The sequence below is a fragment of the Protopterus annectens genome, chromosome 1.part0, assembly GCF_019279795.1.
Source record: "Protopterus annectens isolate FY-2018-M chromosome 1.part0, PAN1.0, whole genome shotgun sequence".
Taxonomy (NCBI): Eukaryota; Metazoa; Chordata; order Ceratodontiformes; family Protopteridae; genus Protopterus; species Protopterus annectens.
Genome location: NC_056725.1, coordinates 698,755,040 through 698,773,327, shown reverse-complemented (window position 1 = coordinate 698,773,327; position 18,288 = coordinate 698,755,040). Strand labels below are relative to the sequence as shown.

Here is an 18,288-nt window from a genome sequence, read left to right as displayed (position 1 = left end):
TGACAACCTCTATACAAAATGGGGGAAATTATATTTTCATTTTGCAAATCATACAAGCAATACACTTTTACATCCCCCAACATTTCTTATCTTGTTACATTGTACACCAAGAACAAGTATTTTATTGTTCTAACATCACTAGCATATAAAGCAAGAAAAAAACTTTCATGACCTTACATTTGCAATACCGCTGACTACATACTGTATAAAACTTCTTTAAAATGTAAGATGCAATTTACATCATGATTTTTATACATTTATCAATAAAAAACAAAAACTGTTTTAATTATAATTATTTCTTCCGTCTCTTCAGTGTCCCTGAATGCAATGGTGGCGTAAAGTAAGGTTTATGCTTTACAGTTCTTCCACCAGTTTAATAAGGTCAACACATGTCTAGTCAGTTTCAATCACTTCTTGCAGAACCACAGTACTTGTGTGTAAACTACACTTAATGGGACTGATGCTTTACAGTTTTTCCATTTGATCACCAACTTAATATTGTTGCCAGTTTTCTTCGTGATTATCCCACTCTCCAAACACCAGTATTTGGTTTATGTCCAAGGTACTCCCGAGTCTTCTTATAAATAACTTAGGCTTTTTTCTGCCATTCAAGCACTTAAACTTGGAACAATGGAAATAGTCTCACTGGCACAGTCTCTCTGTGGGCTTTGTCACTGTCAGAAGATTAAGAAACACTAGTCTTCACAGTGCTGTTTCACCATTTGAATGCTAAGTGTTTTTGTCTGGTATTACTTCCACAGTCTGTTTTGTATCCAAAAATGTTTTTGATCCTGCAAGAAAAATGTTATGAAGACACATGGATATACCAAGTTGAATTTCACACCTGCCTTTCAACATCCTCTGACTTCTGGGATAAATTTGCTTCTCTTATGCCTGGTATAAAGTGAATAATCAAGATCAGCTCTTCCTATTGGCATAATTGTATATTTACTAATACAGGTCAATTTTGCTTTCTGATGGCTAAATTTAGAGCATAGATATGATGTGCCTTCTCAATCAGCAATCCACAAATCTTGCTGTAGAACACTTTTTTTTCCATTTTCATAAAATCAAAGCAGTCTACTCCTTCCAGTGTCTTGTATACCAACCCCACCAAAAAAATCTCAGTTTTTCTCTGCATATACTCAGTGCTCTAAAAGTCTTTTTTGAAACCTGATCTCTTTGAGAAGCCTCATATTCAGCTAGCCTTTCATTTATTTCATCCTCTTATTTAGCAGTGGCAGTGGCTTAACAGGTAGCTCACGTGTGCACACACACTTGCTGGAAGACTAGAAGAATGAGGATTCTGACTCAAGGTGATTGGATTGCTGACATTGTAGTACACCATTAAAGGGGTGCTTCACTCCTGAGTGTAGTATGCATTGGATGAGATGGAAAGTCAAGGTCTCATCTGCTTGAGCTGGTGGTAGCTTAAGTGGGTACAGACTTTCGGCTTTTCTAAGTTAGGGGTCACCACAGTGGATCACTGGTCCGCTACTGATTGGGAGTGTATTTTTACAGTGTTGAGTTGCCACTCCGGCACCCAACCTTTATGGAAGACACACACACACACTCACGCACCTGCCTGCATGTCTTTAAAGTTCACTCGACCACAGAGAGGACATGCAGACTCCACACAGAAGGCACTCCAGCTGAGAAATCAACCAGAGAACCTCTTGCCTCACAAGGCAACAACACTAACCTCTGCACCACCATGGCCGACAGGTAGCTTAAGTGGGTATAAAACAACCAAAGGCACCTACTGAAAAGAGTAGGGAAGGTTTATTTATTTATATTTGTTTAGCAGGCTAGAGCACTGATCTCAATGGTCAATTTGCAGGTGCAGCTCTGGTAAGCAGGGTGACATAAGATATGGACAAACATATTTAGAGATACAAGGACATGCTACAAACATATAAATACTTACAGATGCAAGAATGTACTACACAATTAAGTTCAAGAAGCAGTTTACAATAACAAAACATTGCTGGAAAAATTGAATTATGTTGAGCAGGGCATTTTGGATAAGCTGTAGCCATAATGACTTTATGCTACAGGTATAGCAGCATATCATTACATACAGAGAGGTATGAAGACATTAGGAGAGGCAAGTGTGAATAGTTAAAGGAAATGGCCAAATGTCCCCTAGAAATGTGACCACCATCCCTGGGTCTCCCCTGAAAAGAGGCAACTAGCTTAATGGGACTGACACAGTCAACAAAAGATATATAAATAAAATAAATTCTGCAGTTTTAGCAACTCATCTGATTAGCTTCTTAAAGCTTTTTCTATTTTTTCCAGACATTTGTCATTTGAGTTTATATCTTCCTTCAGTGTCTCATTTTTTATTTAAACAGTTGTAAGAACACCCGAGTTTTCTTTTTCTCAAAATTACTGGAATCAGTCTGCTACACTAAAGCAGATACCTGAACTTTTTTTTTTTTTTGCTTTTCTCCTATGTTTTTCTATCTGGCAAACTGGCATTGTACTTACTAGCCACTAACTGAGTTTTACCCAATGAACAACATTTACTGGCTATTTAAAGAAATTCTCAGTTTTCAGACCAGGACAGCTGTAATCAGTTACCAAGTCAAACAAAGAAACTTAAATACCTTAAATAAACATGCATTCACCTCCTATAAAATAGAAGCCTGAAGACATTCAGTTAACAGTACATTTATGGACGGAAAAATAATGAAAATAAATGCAGAAGTCCAAAGACAATGCAACTTTCCAAAATTAAATAATTTCAAGTCCACAGAAAATAAAATAAGCTGATGTTAATTTGTTGCACATATTTTAGAAGATAAGAAGAAAGCATTTTAACAACTTCTATATAAAAGCATGCTGCTGGTTGAAGTTAAGCCACATATTTTATAACGTGAACAATCTTAAGGCAAAGACTTTATAATAGTGCACTCTTATAGGTTCTTATTTCAGTTCAACAATTTAAAATGGATAAGAATAAAAAGAAGTTGCACTTTGTGCCTTTCATGTGCAGAATCTCGGAATCCACAGTTACTTCATTTCAGTTTTGTTCTCTTCACATTTTATGCTTAATAATCACCTAAAATCACTGTGGCCAGTTACAGTGTGTGTGTGTGTGTGTGTGTGTGTGTGTGTGTGTGTGTGTGTGTGTGTGTGTGTGTGTGTGTGTGTATATATATATATATATATATATATATATGTGTGTGTGTGTGTGTCTGTGTGTATGTGTGTGTGTGTGTGTGTGTGTGTGTGTGTGTGTGTGTGTGTGTGTGTATATATATATATATATATATATATATATATATGTGTGTGTGTGTGTGTGTGTGTGTGTGTGTATGTATACATATATATCCTCAAAACATTGCTAGAAAATGGAATTATGCTTATTATCCTTAGCGGGGCTTTTTGGATAAGCTGTAGCCATAATGACTTTAAGCTACAGGTATAGCAGCATATGATTACATACAGAGAGGTATGAAGACTTTAGGAGAGGCAAGTGTGAATAGTTAAAGGAAATGGCCAAATGTCCCCTAGAAATATGACCACCACCCCGGGGTCTCCCCAGAAAAGAGTTAACTAGCCTAATGGGACTGACAAAGTCAACAAATGATATATAAATAAAATATAGTTCATAACCTTCTACACCCCTACTAGATCTCTCAGTAGCTCTGACCAACAACTCCTTTATAAATATAAACCCAACAAAACATCAGTAAACTACTTTTAAATTACAATGTGTCTTTAGCCTGAAACATACTTCCTATCTGTATTAGAAACATACCACACACAAATCAATTCAAAAAGCAACTAAAACTTTTTCTCTTATCTTAAGCTCTTTGATCTGCCCTTGCCAGAAGCCTACATGAAACGTCTCATCTCTCTGTCCTTTTCTCTCTTCCTTTAACTCGCTTCTCTTCCTCTCTAATAACTTTATGGCTACCTTTCTTATGACTCTGCCTTTCTCACAATTCTAAGTAGCTATACTCACGTAGTACTGTGACTACTATGTATCCACTACAACTAAAAAAAAAAAAAAAACACATATTATGCATGTTTGAAATTGCCAGATTCTGCCAAATTGTGCAGACTTGAAATTGTGAGATTCTGTCAAATTGATCTCATTCTATTTGTTTATTGTAACTGTTTTTGCTTAGTTTTTTGGCATATTCCATGTTTTACTTTATATTGTTACTATACTGGTATACTATATTGTATAACTTAAAGTACATTTTTCTATGTTCTATCTTATTTTTCTGTATATAATTTCCTGGAGCTTTTCTCCTTGGGTCTCCACTGAAAATGGGCTCCTAGCTTATCTGGACCAACTTGGTTAACAAATGTCAAATAAATTAATTTTATAAACATATATATATATATATATATATATATATAGAGAGAGAGAGAGAGAGAGAGAGAGAGAGTTACCTTTCAGGAGTGGTTGTAGATCTGTTGTATGGAGGAATATTACTGTTAGCGCTGTTTGCAGAACCTGGAGTGGAAAAACTGCCGGAAGGATTTCTGTGGGTCTGAATTCTCTCAGTCAGTCCCAAAGATGATGATGCTGAATATGGTGCCTCAGGGAAACTCACTGGTCTACATCACAAACAGAAAAAGAAATAAGGCTATTAATAGGGCTCTAGTCATTTCTCTTCTAATGCAGTTTCTGTTATGTTACAGGCTTTCACCAGATTAAACGTCAGTAACAGTCTGGACAGTAAGTGATTACCCTAGTACACAAAGCAATTAAATGCACAGTACTCTTCTGTGCATTTGAGCACTACATCATTGACTTCTGCATTATTTTCACAAAATAAAACTCCACCCTTTGATGGCTATTATCATTAACTCATCACTTGTTACTACAGAACTCCTTTCATCCAAAGGGTTTTTGATGTTTAATTTTGCCTGGTGAACGGCAGAAAATGTCCACTTAAATGAACCTATGAACCCAGTGTACAAGATATAATATTCATCCACGATGTATCATTTTGGCTGAGCATTTACAGACATATTAGCTACAAGAAAACTATAATCTAAGGATGAAGAGAAACATTTACAGAATATTCAGAGGCATTCAGCTACAGAACTCAAAGTAAAGTCTTGTCAGTTATATGCTTTTAATCCTAGGAAAGGCACAAGAGCTGTACGAAGTCTACTACAACATAAATCTGTGTAAATTAAATGCTTTGAAAATTCGCTCAAGCAAATATTACACTGCTAGCTAAAGAGTAAAATAATTGACTCCTTTCTAGTTAAAAGCTGCAGCAGTGCTATAGCTGCTTACCTTAAAAAGGTAATGTCAAGTTAATAATCTGTATCAACAGGTTATGATAGAAATAAGCTCTGTAATGTCCTTAGACTAACCGATCAGACTTGGTTAACTTGACTGCATTAATCAAAATTTTCCCAACAACAGTTTCTCAAGCAAGGGTATGATAATAGACATATTCTTGCAGCATCTGTTATCTGTGGAAGCCCCCCCCCCCCCCAACTTGATGGGTCCTTGGATGGGTACATATTCTCTACCAATCAGACCTTAGCATTCTTACTTTAAATTCTTAAAAGTGTGGACATCCACACATGCATGCATAATGTACCAACTACATCATCAAGTACAACAACACAGTCCAATAGTTTAGCCCAAGTCACAAGCAAGCACATTTCTGCAAAACCCTGACTTGACACTGCATTAAACAAATTATATAAAAATAAAAGTCTAATTTACATGAAACTCTAAAATATGCACAAGACAGAACAGCCACTCATTCGCATTAGATGAAGGAAGGATATTCCCGGTACACTAGGTACTGAACTCTTGTATACAACATGATATGTTAAGAAATTCTCTGTAAGATCCAAGATAAAGGAGCCTGCTTTATGGATCCTTGTTTAGATTAAGTCCCAAACAACAACCTCCAAGGTGGAAGCAGCTGGAAGAAAGCACAAATGCACACTTTAGAAATTAAAGTCCTGGAATACTAACTTCACCAAAACAGACCAATTTTCCAGTTGTAGTTGAGACAATAATGTGTCTTGAAGTTGCGCAATCAAGGAAGATTTTCTGAAACAAAGGAGAGTAGCCACTTCTGTAATGTAGTGGGCCTTGACTATAACATTTGCTAACAACAGTTAACTGCCTGATGGCAACAATGTATTTATCAAACCAACTGGGAAATGTCTGCCTAGGAACCACACAAAGTACAGTTGTGTACACTTACCATAAATGTAGATGCTCGAGTGTATTCACTGTTGCAGTCATCACATTTGGGTTATCTGCCTGCAGTTAGCCCTCAGCCAGCCTGAATACCAGAGTCTTTGGATTTCTGCTTTGGATGCTGTCGCTTCTTCCATGATGTCAGGGGTATAAAACATTCAGCCGACGCCATTACATCAGTCTTTCTTACCGTGTGGTGCCCAAAGCAGAAGCAGTTAGCAATTGCCGGTCGGCCGACTCCTGAAATTTTTGTTTTTGAGTTTCAGACCTGAAGTCTTCAAAATGATAAGTACCCCATTGTGGATCCTTTTTTCTTGTTCAAACCAATGTCAGAAAAAATGAACAATTGTCTTGCCTGTGGAAAGCAAATACCTAATAGAAATTTTCATTCTTACTGTGTTACCTTTCTAGGCCCAGACCACAACGCCCCTCGCTGTCGGGTTTGTGCCTTGTTCAACGCCCGAACTATTCATCATCGGGCTATTTTTGTAGCTAAATACTTTCATTCTTGTTCACCGTACTCCGAAATGGCTTCGTTAAGCCATCTGACTACCAATCTTCTGAAAAAACATAAGGATAAAGACAGAGACAGACCGCATAGGTCCAAAACCGCCGACGATGCTTCCGTTTAAGCTAGTTGCCAGTCCGCCTGTACCCAATGATGCGCTTTCGCAGCCCCTGATACCCATTACTACAGATTTGTAGGCCTCTACTGAGACCCATTTGGAGTCCGGTATGCCGCGAGAAGCTTCTTCGACTATGGAACCTGTGGATGTCTCTACCTTGGATGGGTCCAGAGCCGCTGTGCAGGCACCGGCTTCTGAGGGTGTATTCAGGCCTACAGACTTTCATATTAAACCAACAATTTAATTTCAAGCTCGAAATACCAAATTCCTCAGGCCTAAAACTTGCATTGAGGGCTACCTGCAGGTAGTTAACACAAATGTGATGACTGCAACAGTGAAACACGAAGAACATCCTTCGATCCCTGACACAAACAACAACTAACCCACCTACCCAATGTAACACCAGAACTAACAGTGTGGGTCCATAGTGCAAAAGGCCCTCTCAACTTCATGGGTTCTGTCAACACAAGGAATGTCAGAAAATAAATTCACTGGTTCAAGGAAACTTCGGAAACCACCATCAGATGATGATATGGGTTCATCCACAGGGATGTCCCTTTCCTTGTGAAACACAAGGTTTATATAATTCACTATACATAAAAACCTCAAACTGCAAGATCCAGTCCATGACCATAAGAAGGGTTTCTAAGAAATTGGCTTCACTTATGTTGAATTCACAAGACTGAAGAGAATATGTGCAATCCTGCAAGCAAAGACATTCAGAGGATGATGGAAATACAGCTTGCTTTTAAGGAGCTGTTTGAAAGACGGTGCTTGGCCAAAATCCTTCCCTCCACAGGGACATGATGTGCACCATGACAGTGAAATAACAGAGGCCTAAATTACATAAGTGCCTAAAAACACCAAACTCACCTCTGTGCAGGTATCTTGTCTAAATCAGTCACATTTGTGAATTAACATGTTCACAGCTTTAAGAAGCTGTCATAACTAGCATGAGCCAGAGTACAGAAATAGTGTCATATAGCAATACATGCTGGCATCTCGGAGCAGTATGAATTACATGCTTATGAATTTGGCTGCATACAATTAGTCTTCAACACATTCATTACATATACAAATATTATATGACAGAAGAAGTAACTAAGTTTTGTCTTCATTTGATAAATGGTTCAACTGCAGCTGCATGTATTCGCTATAAACTAAGTAACATTAATGAGAACTGGAAATAGTAGATCTAGGTTTTTATCTTATTCTTGATACTGACCTGTATATCCAAGAAACCTTAAGAGATACAAGGCGTTCTTATAAGCTTCATTGTTATTTGATTTCTGTGCTGGACCTAGGTGTTCTGACTGAGCTCTCATTTTATTGCATTTTTATTAGTTTTATTCTGACTCTAGATCATTCACCGATTCACCCTGTTTCGGTTGTGCTATAACACTTGGGAGACTTTTGAGCTGCCTGCTCCTACTGTATGTATTGCCTCAGAGGTTCCCCCCACCCCCAGTTTCATTTTCTGTATAGCTGGTGCTAGAAGCTGTGGCAGCTGGCAGTACCCTGTGCAGTAGCAGTCCTATAAAGCTAGTACTTTAACCTGTAACACAGAAAGGCTTTGCATATAGCTAAGCTTAGGGCAGATACTGCATCAAAGTATTAATATCAGATTATAGCACTATCTAAAATCTAGACTTAACCTTATACAATACTCAGGTGACACCTGTAAAACAAAGTCTCTAAACTATAACAGCCCAACCTTAATACAGGTCCTGACAACATGGATTTGCAATTTCCAAAGGTCTCTGTGGTGGGCTTGGTAGACAGACGTATGCCAAGACAACTTCATAATCCTAAAAGAAACTAACACAGGACATAAGAGATGTACAAACATAACGTCCTTGTAGGCAAAAATTTGCTTACAGCCAAGGCTGCCAAGCACACATATACACACTATATCCTTCAGACATACTGCTTGTGATGTTATGAGGTACTGCCATTTGTGCCAGGGACAGTATGGCAGTACGTGTGTATATATGCCAGCATAGCTAGCTGGAGTTTTGTAAAGAATTTTATGTTATTTGACTATCGCACTGATTTGTACAGATGTTTGAGTTAAAATATATATTTGTGAAGTTACTTGTGTTAAAAATGCATCAACAGTAGTTTCTGCTGGAGAGAAATAATCTATCCATGTATATTAGGTTGTATTGCTGTAGTTCAAAAAAATGTGTATGTTTATCACAGAACCCTGGAAGGGTGGAAAGTTTGAAATTATGTAATAGTTTTCAGATGCTGCCACAGATCTTAGCAAAGCTCTGTGTATCTGTACTGTACCAGAGTCACATGACTAGAAGCGATGTCATCCTCTAACCAGCATCTGGTTTCATTGGAACACTCGCAGCGGCACTTTGGAACCTGGCAAGAAAAATTTCTGACGGGATATATATCTCACACATCCACAGACAAAGAGACATCATCTGGCTTTCGCTGTGTTAAGACACACAGCACACATCAGCTTGCCTTGTTTTAGGTAGTAATCAGGGAACAATAATGCTCTAGTTAGTCAGGGACATGTAGTGAGAACAGTTAAGTATTGTTTTCTGCATCTGTGAGAAACTATCCAACTGTATTATTTTCTAAGTCTCTGTGGTTAAAACTCTGTTCTTTATTCCATTCAGTACTCTCTTGTTTTCTTTTTTATTGAGCATTAAATATTTTAATACCTTTCATTGGGGCTGGTCCTTTACAGAATACTTTTAACATCTTGAGAGTACTTATGCTCGTTTTACTGACACTGTGTCCCCTCCTGAAAGCCTTGCTGCTTTGGTCACGCTCTACCATTTGTGTTAGTATTAATTTTACAAAGTACAACTGGGTACCCTTTGTAAGAGCCTTAGGGTAGCTGACTAGTGTCAGTATGATTACCTCAAAGTATGAGCAGAAGCGGGCACAGTTCGTAAATTTGCACTAACTTTTCATGAGTGTATGTGTGTGAGAGCTACTGGGAACAGGGACAAAGAGCTCCAAAGTAGTCAGTGTGGAGTTTTGTGTGGGTCTGGAAAGAGAAGGCGAGTCCAGCCACAGGTCTGGCTTGCTCCTTGTCTGCTTTTAAGGGAAATTGTGCTTGGTGCAGGCAGCTGCATTTGAAAATACTGGGTGAAGCCATCTTTGCTCTTATGGACTGTCCCTCACTGGAGTCAGTGGTGAGGACGGATTCCCCTTGATTTCTGACCGGAGTAGGGACCCGCCACACTGCTCACCATGCACATAGACCTTCTTATGGTGAGGCACTTAAAAGAAAAATCGCCATACCTCAAAGACCTCTTAAGCTGTCAAACAACAAAACCTATCCTCAGCAACCACTAAAATACACACCAAAAGCAACACCTAGCACCACACATAAGTCTAAATGATCTACCAAGAACAAAGCCCATAAGGCAAACAAATAAAGTACTCTTGTCATAGAGGATTCTACTAAATGACACACAGGCTGGACAAAGAGAAGATAATGGTTAGTTGCCTATTTGAAGCAAGGAGCCACAATATCACATATGCACTCAAGTCACTGAACCACAGGTACCAATGTGAATCTGTCAGTCCATGTAAGTGTAAATGACCTGAGATGTACCTCACTGGACTATATGAAAACAGACATTATGGAGTTTTCTGAATATGTGTCACAGACAGGTACATGCCTTGCAGTGAGCAGCATTCTACCTTCAATAAGAATGATGCCACAGTATGAATAGAAAAGGATTTATTTTAATAATTGTCTTAGTTTCTGGTGTCACTCCTGGGGGATCCAATATCTATCAGCATGGGAGGGCAAGGTTAACAGACTAGGTTGCTTTGCCAAGGACAGTCTACACCTGTCCCCCAGGCTCTCAGATATTGGCTAAAACTTTATCCACCCCCTTAGAGCATTTTTAAGCAACTTGAAAACAATAAAACAACCAACACAGCGAAAAAAAAACTCAAAGCAACCTTAAGGTGTTACTGCTCAATTCTTGAAGCTTTAATAAGAAAATCTACACCCTATAAGCGCTCAGCACTCTGTAGAATGTAAACATTTGTGCTGTCACTGAAGGCTACAGTGCCTTCCACACATTTACGTTAACAGTGGCACTGAGGCTAAAGGTGGAGATGTCTCAATCTACATTATCAACAAATATAACTCAAGGCTGGATAAACAGGAAGATGCCCTGGAGTTCATCCACATCTAAGTCTCTAGAGAGAAGTTCCTTACCATGAGGTAGCCAGCTACAGGTCACCCTCTATGACCCACGTAGCTCACATCTCTTATGTAGACCTACTAGAGGACCTGACCATCCAACAAAATTCCCTATTCATTAGAGACTAACTTTTCCTCTAAAGACTACGAAACATGCAATGCCTCTAACTCACAGGCATAATGTTTCCTGGAATTTATTAACACAAACACTCTGGACCAGATAGTGTGCTATCTAAATAGATCATAAAACATCTTGGTTATAGTATTCACAACATGGGAGAGCATACCCTCCCCACCACCATGTGATGTCATCATTGGTGAGGTTGGACAGCAAAGATGTTGCCCTCAAAATAAAAATCAACCCATAAAACCTAACTAAACTTTTAACATTTGGGAACTATTCTAAAGCAAACTACATCCAGTTAAGCAAGAGTTTGTCAAAATTTACAATTTCCCCAAACACCCTAGAACACCGCTACCTATGCAAAAATATTTACAGAAACTCTGTAAAAACATGTAAATTGCTCCAATGAGGCTGCTGTACCTACCAGAATTAAGCCTCTACCTCACAAAAAAATTGTGGAATCCTTACCATGACAGGGTATATACCAAAAGAAAAAAGTCATGGCCAAAATCAGAAAGAACAATTCTCACGGAGACAAGAGTTCTCTGATCCAATTAAACAAGAAACTAACAGGTCTAATAAAGTCTAACAAAGACAATTATGAGGTCAAGATAGCCTCCTAGGCTAAGGGTAATCACAATGCCTTCTTCAGCTAGGTCAGGAACCTTAACGGTTACCCTCAGTAGGGTGTAGAATCAGTAGTAAATGGCACAACCTTCACCAACCACAGTGACATGTCTGATCAGCTGGCTGACAAATGTAGCTCTAACTTAACTCTCCACCTCCTACTACCCATTGTGAAATCCCTTCTAGCATATCCCCCAACTATCAAAGGAGAGGAGGTACTAGTGGAACTCACCAGGTTCAAAAACACTGCTTCATCGGGCCATGACAATATCCCTACTTACCTCCTAAATAGCCTACAATAAGATACAGGACTACTTGAGGCACTCTTCAGCTGCAGCCTCAAAACAGGTTATGAGCCAGGTGAATAGAGGGCTGCAATGGTCATCCTTCATAAGGGTGAGCCATTAGTCGACCCCAGAAACGAAAGACTCATCAGTCTGATAAGCCTGATTTGCAAAGCCATGGAATGAATTATCATGGAGATGATCAACAAGGACACTGGCAACCAAGAGATACTGGACCCATCCTAGTTTGGCTTTGTTAAGGGAAGATCTTACCTACAAAACTTGGTAAAGTTCTTCAAAAGGGTCAACAAGGTTATGGATGAGGGAAAAATGGTGCATACCACCTACCTTCACCTGACCAAGGCATTTGATACAATAACCCCAGGTATTGTGGATAAACTCTCAGAAATAGGCATAAACCTCTACATACTCACTAGATTATGGACTGGCTCAGACACAGGACCAAGACGTCAGGTTCGGTGAGATCACCTCCATCAGGAGACCGGTCATCAGCAGACTATCCCAAGGCTCCGTGTTGGGCCAACTCCTGTTTGGCATTTAGTTCTTGGAAGTAAAGACTAATGGCAAAGGCCTCTGACTCCCCAAGTTCGTAAATGACTGTAAATTGGGAGCTATTGTAGACTCCCCCCACAACAGCAACATCCTAGAAGAGGGTCTAACACAAATAAATGACTGGTGCCAAAGCCACCATTAAAACTCAACATGAAGACATGCATTAAGATGCCCTTTGGAAAACTGTCCCCTGTAGCTAATTACTCGTCCCCTGTAGCTAATTACTCTATCAATAAAACACACTTAAATGTTGATCTAACAGTTACAGATCTGGGAACATATGTTAGACAGTAATCTGGCTTTCAACCAGCACACAGCCAAGATAGTAAGAAAATTATTTATGCTGCCCAACTGATAAGCAAGGGTATGGCATCCAGGTCCAAGAAAGTTATAGTGCCACTCTACTCAGCCCTCATCAGACCCATCATTGAGTACAATCCCTCCCTTGGCATGTACCTTACCAGGCACTTGCAACAGTTGGAACACACACACAAAGGTTCCTCACCAGGAGAATCCAAGATATGAATATCCTGTCATACACAGATCACCTTAAGGCCCTCTCTCTCTACTCAGGTCTTCTGCGGATTACTGACAGGTAGTCTATGCCTAGCATAAAAGGCATCCTCAGGACAAGTTCTGATGAATCTTTTGCACATCTGCAATATAAACAGCACCAGAAACACTAGATACAAGGACCTGAACTTTGCCTGTGGCATAAACTAATTACACTGTTGGGGGGCCGATATGTGTCTCAAAAGATCTCCACTCTATGGAATATGCTCCCCATTTACACAAAGCAGCATTCATCCTTGACCATTGGCTAGAAAATAGCAAATTCATTCCTGGTCTGGCCCCCATGTCTCTGATGGACAGAAGTCAACAGCAATTACATTTATCCCCAACTAATACACCCCATAACCTTTAGCTACCTCTTTACTTACATTCCCCACCATATAGGCATCCAATGAACTCGGGGATAAAACTGGCTTGGATTGCACAGCTAGCCTTGTAAAGACCCTGATGGTCATTAGCCTAGTATAAACTTTTGAACCTACAATCCACTATGACTGTGCATGTCACACAGGAAGCCCTGAAAGTTTATAACACAAATGAGTTTTGAAATAGATGGAAAATAGTGTCAAGAATGTTTCAGAGTAATTGTGAATGGAGAAAACTGACCACTTAATCACTTCTTCTTCATAAGGGCTCAAGGTGTCAGTAAATGTACTGATGCACTGCATTAAAGAATTAAGCTTAAGAGACTGAATTTGGTGAGTCATAATTCACTAGGGTAAAAAAAATTGTGTGCTACATCAAAGATAATCATACAAGGAGGCAAAAAGAATCAGACTTAATAAGAAAATTGAGTGATCTATGTGCAGCAAATAAAATCATCTCATCACAGTTAAAACGAGTCAATGAAAAGTTCAATGCATGTAGAATGGTTTGTGAGAGGGCTATGAAGAAAACAAGAAAAATAAAATGAGTTTAAAAGTCTCTTGCAGATTATTACAAGCAAATGAAAGGTGGTGCAAGAAAGCCTCCTGCAGCAAGTGTGGTTATAAGCATGACAAAAAGAAACAGTCTGCTATTAATCAAGTATGCAAAAGCTGGGGCAAAAGATAATTTTGCTTAAGTATATAAATTAATTTATATTTACATAGCATGCATTACTGGAGAAGTCAAGAAACCCAAGTTTGTGGGCACGATTTGTGATGCAAATGCATACAATGTGAACAGTTTACAAAAAACTGCAAACAAAAACTGTAAAGGAAATCCGGAAAAAAATCTCAAAATTCCTGACTTAATTAGACAAGCCAGTATCATTGAGAGCAAATTCAAATGCTCAAAGTATTGGCCCTGCAAGAGATTAAACAATAGTAGTAGCAGCTTAAACAGCTTACTTATTTTTGTCACTACATAAAAATGAATGGTCAGAAAGGTGCTTATGGGAGAAGAATAAAAGAATAAATATAAAAAGCTTCAATTTCCTAGATGAAAAGACTGGATGCAATTTCAAGTGCATGTCCTCTGACCTGCCAAACACTGGCATAGCAAAAACAATTCACATTATAACCGCATGATTAAAATATCAATTAGAAAACGTTCAGTCTGATGACTTACAAAGTAAAAATAAATACTTAAAAGGCTGAGCTGTTAACTAACCTGATGACATACTACTATAAGATCACTCCAGAGAAAAGCATAAAATGAGAATGACTGACTGAGTAGGCTGTGAAAGAATAAGCCCAAACTGAATAAGTAATTAAAATCAGAGCTGAGATTTACAGGGGATGTCTTAACATCAGAAAGCTTGAAACCAGACGGTGACAAAGTAATAACTACAGAAAAAAAATGCCTCCAGTTGAGCATAAACAAAGCATTGTTATATTTCTTGGAATAATCCAGTCTCTCTTAAATTTATGCTGAACCATTTTTACGTGTCTGTCAAAGGAAATTGTTAGAATACATGATGTGGGATGATGAAAGTGCACATTGCAAGAAAAGAGCTTTAAAAAGGGATGTCTCAGATTTATCAGGATGGTAAGTAACAGACAGATACCTCTTATCTAGTTTATTTTTTAAACAAGAAACATCTTTATTAAATCACTTATTACATAGGCAATCATACATTTATACAAATGAAAACAAACCATGATGCCATAATCTTAGATGCAAGCATTATACATCACACACCATATTGACATAATTTTAGTTGCAAACATTATACATCACTTTTAATCTACCCATTCGCTGGCACTCAAACATTACATAGCTCATTCAGATCTTGCCTTCTTTAAAATCACATTCCTCCCCTGTACATATTTTCCCACAATTCCCATTTTTCTATATAATTTGCTCCTACCCTTTTTAAAGATCCCAATTCCAGTTGTTTTACCTCCGTTACTATATTCACTACTTCTAGTACAGACTGGTTTGGACTTTAATTTCTCCTCTATCTACTTTATTGTGTGTGTGTGTGTGTGTGTGTATATATATATATATATATATATATATATATATATATATATATATATACACACACACACATATATATATGTGTGTGTGTGTGTGTGTTTATACATATAAAACATATTCTACAATCCTCTCTTTAGTTTTTGCATAAATGTTACATACATTGTATTAGGGAACATGCACTCTGCCACATTTTTAAACATCAAAAATGAGAAAAGGGGTTATGGATGGATAGATAAATTGACAACACGGGTACACATACATAAATAAGGAAGAAAAACCATTACAAGCATTTTCCTTTTTCATGCATTATACACATTTTTTTCTTTTAATAATCATTCGCTCCTACATTACACAAAGTTGCTCAAGTCCTGCCTTCCTTGAAATCTCACTCGTCTTCTTGAACATCACTCTGAAAGTATTGTTCCCAAAATTCCATGTACTTCTATAGGTTCATAGGTAGGTACTAGGCTATCGGCCCAAGGGCCTACGTAAGCCTAGCCAACAAAGTTCCGTGGCTTACGCCACCCAAGATAGTTATTTTATTTATTTATTTATTTATTTATTTATTTAACATTTGTTGACCGGGAATGTCCGACTAGGTTCCACAGAGCCTGTTTTCAGCGGAGGCCCGGGGAGAAACGCTCCAGATGCATGTCTTTGGAATGTGGGAGGAAACCCACGCGAACACAGGGAGAACATGCAAACTCTTTTCCTGTGCCACTGTCGAGCAGAGACAAAGAAGTGATCCCCGGGGTGTATTTCCTATTTCTCATCCACTCATCAAGATTTTTCTTGAAGAGTGCTAATGAAGAACTTTGCTTGACATAGATGGGTAGCCTGTTCCAGAGTATGGGAAGTCTCTGGGACAGGAATCTATCCCTCTAGCATGTCCTGTTTATTGCGGTGACAAGGTTTAGGTCCCTAGAGCATGTAGCTGGGAGGGTTTGGGATTTCTTTAGGTGTAGCATGTCCAACATCTCTGGGTCTGACATAGCTTTATATGTTAGGCAGAGATCCCCTCAGAGTAGGCGATATACTACGGAGTAAAGCTGGAGTTTTTTGAGGCGGTCAGTGTAGGGCATTTGTTTGAGGCCAGTAATCCTCTTTGTGAGGTACTTCTGTGGCCTTTCTAGCTGCTGCAGATGTCTTGTGAGATACATTCCATAAGGGTTGTTGTACTCTATAATGGGTCTAATGAACGTCGAATAGAGGGGAACAATGACCTCTTTTTTCCTGGATGAGAACCCTTTTATGATGAGGTGTGCCACGTAGAAGGACTTCCTGACTACTGTGGCGATGTGACTATCAAAGGAGAGACTACTGTCCACCTGGGTCCCAAGTTCTCTTATCACACATTCGGTGTTAAGTAGATTGCTGCCTATGTGGTAGTTCATGGGTACAGAGTTTTTATCAAAGGGGATGACACTGCACTTTTTGGCATTGAGTTTGAGGCCATGGCTCTGACACCAGGCATCTGTCTCAGCGAGGCCCTTCTGTAGGATGTCCACATCATTTGGGGATTTGACTATGGCTCCTAGTTTGCAGTCATCTGTGAACTTCGTTAGCCAGATGCCTTCTGTGTTAGCCTGTACTTCAGAGAAGTAGATACCAAACAGGAGCGGTCCCGGGACAGAACCCTGTGGTACTCCACTTGTCACTGCTTTGAGGTCAGATTTGGAGTCTGCAACTTTTACAGTGTGGGTTCTGCCAGTGAGTCAGTTGGCAACCCATCTTGTGACGTAGGTATTTATACCTAGTTTAGTGAGTTTAGCTATAATTCCAGAATGGGGGATGGTGTTGAAAGCCTTGGCGAGGTCAAGCTAGGCTGTTTGAACCACCTTACCCTCATCTACGGCTTTGGTGACTGCCTCAAAGAAGTCAATAAGGTTCAGGAGGCATGATCTGCCTTTCACAAACCCGAAATGGGTGGGATCCAGAGTTTGGAGGTTACCAATGCCTTTGCTTATGAGTTCCATGATGATAAGTCTCATGGCCTTGCAGACCAGGCTTGTCAGGCTAATAAATCGATAGTTCCCAGGGTCAGTGGTGGCTCCCCCTTTCTGGAGTGGGATAACTGTTGCTGTGCGCCATTCAGTGGGCACAAAGCCTGATGCAAAGCTATTATTTAACATGGTGCTTAAGTGGGGATCCAGTTCGTTCTGAAGTTCATATAAAACGCAGCCTGGGATGTTGTCCGGTCCCATGGATGCTATGTTTTTGGCTTTAGAGAGTGCAGCTTTTACCTGCATAGTTGTGACTACAGGGACTCTGCATTCTTTTTGTATAGATATGGGTCCTTTAGGGGTGAGGGGGGATAAAGTTAGCACTGAACCTATCTGCCAGGATGTTGGCAATATCAGTTGGTTCTGTAATTTTCGTGCCTTTGTGCTGTAACTCAGAGCAGATCTGCATGTTGCCATCGAGATTCTTGACATAGCTATAGAATGCTTTGTGGTTGTTCTTAGAATTAGTGGCGATTTTGTTTTCACAGCTAGCTTTGGAGGATCTTATAAGGGATCTCAGCTTCTTACTGAGGCTGACCAAGGAGCTCCTCCACTCATGGGATTTTACTCTCTTTTGCAACAGTTTCTTCCTTCTGTTGTACAGTTTGTTTATGGCAGGGGACCACCAAATTGGCTTCCTTTTTTTTTTTTTGGAGGATAGCGTCTTGGTTCTGTTTGGGA

The 18,288-nt window shown here is 39.2% G+C and overlaps 1 protein-coding gene across 3 annotated transcripts in view; it reads right to left on the bottom strand.

Moving 5' to 3' along the window:
* Nucleotides 1-18,288, bottom strand: part of SIPA1L3 (signal induced proliferation associated 1 like 3) — a 3,185,962-nt gene that overhangs the window by 1,555,166 nt on the left and 1,612,508 nt on the right. For all 3 annotated transcript variants that reach the window (XM_044062280.1, XM_044062270.1, XM_044062288.1), the window contains exon 11: nt 4,414-4,581. In XM_044062280.1, the coding sequence (XP_043918215.1) occupies nt 4,414-4,581 (168 nt within the window). The remainder of the gene's footprint in view (nt 1-4,413; nt 4,582-18,288) is intronic.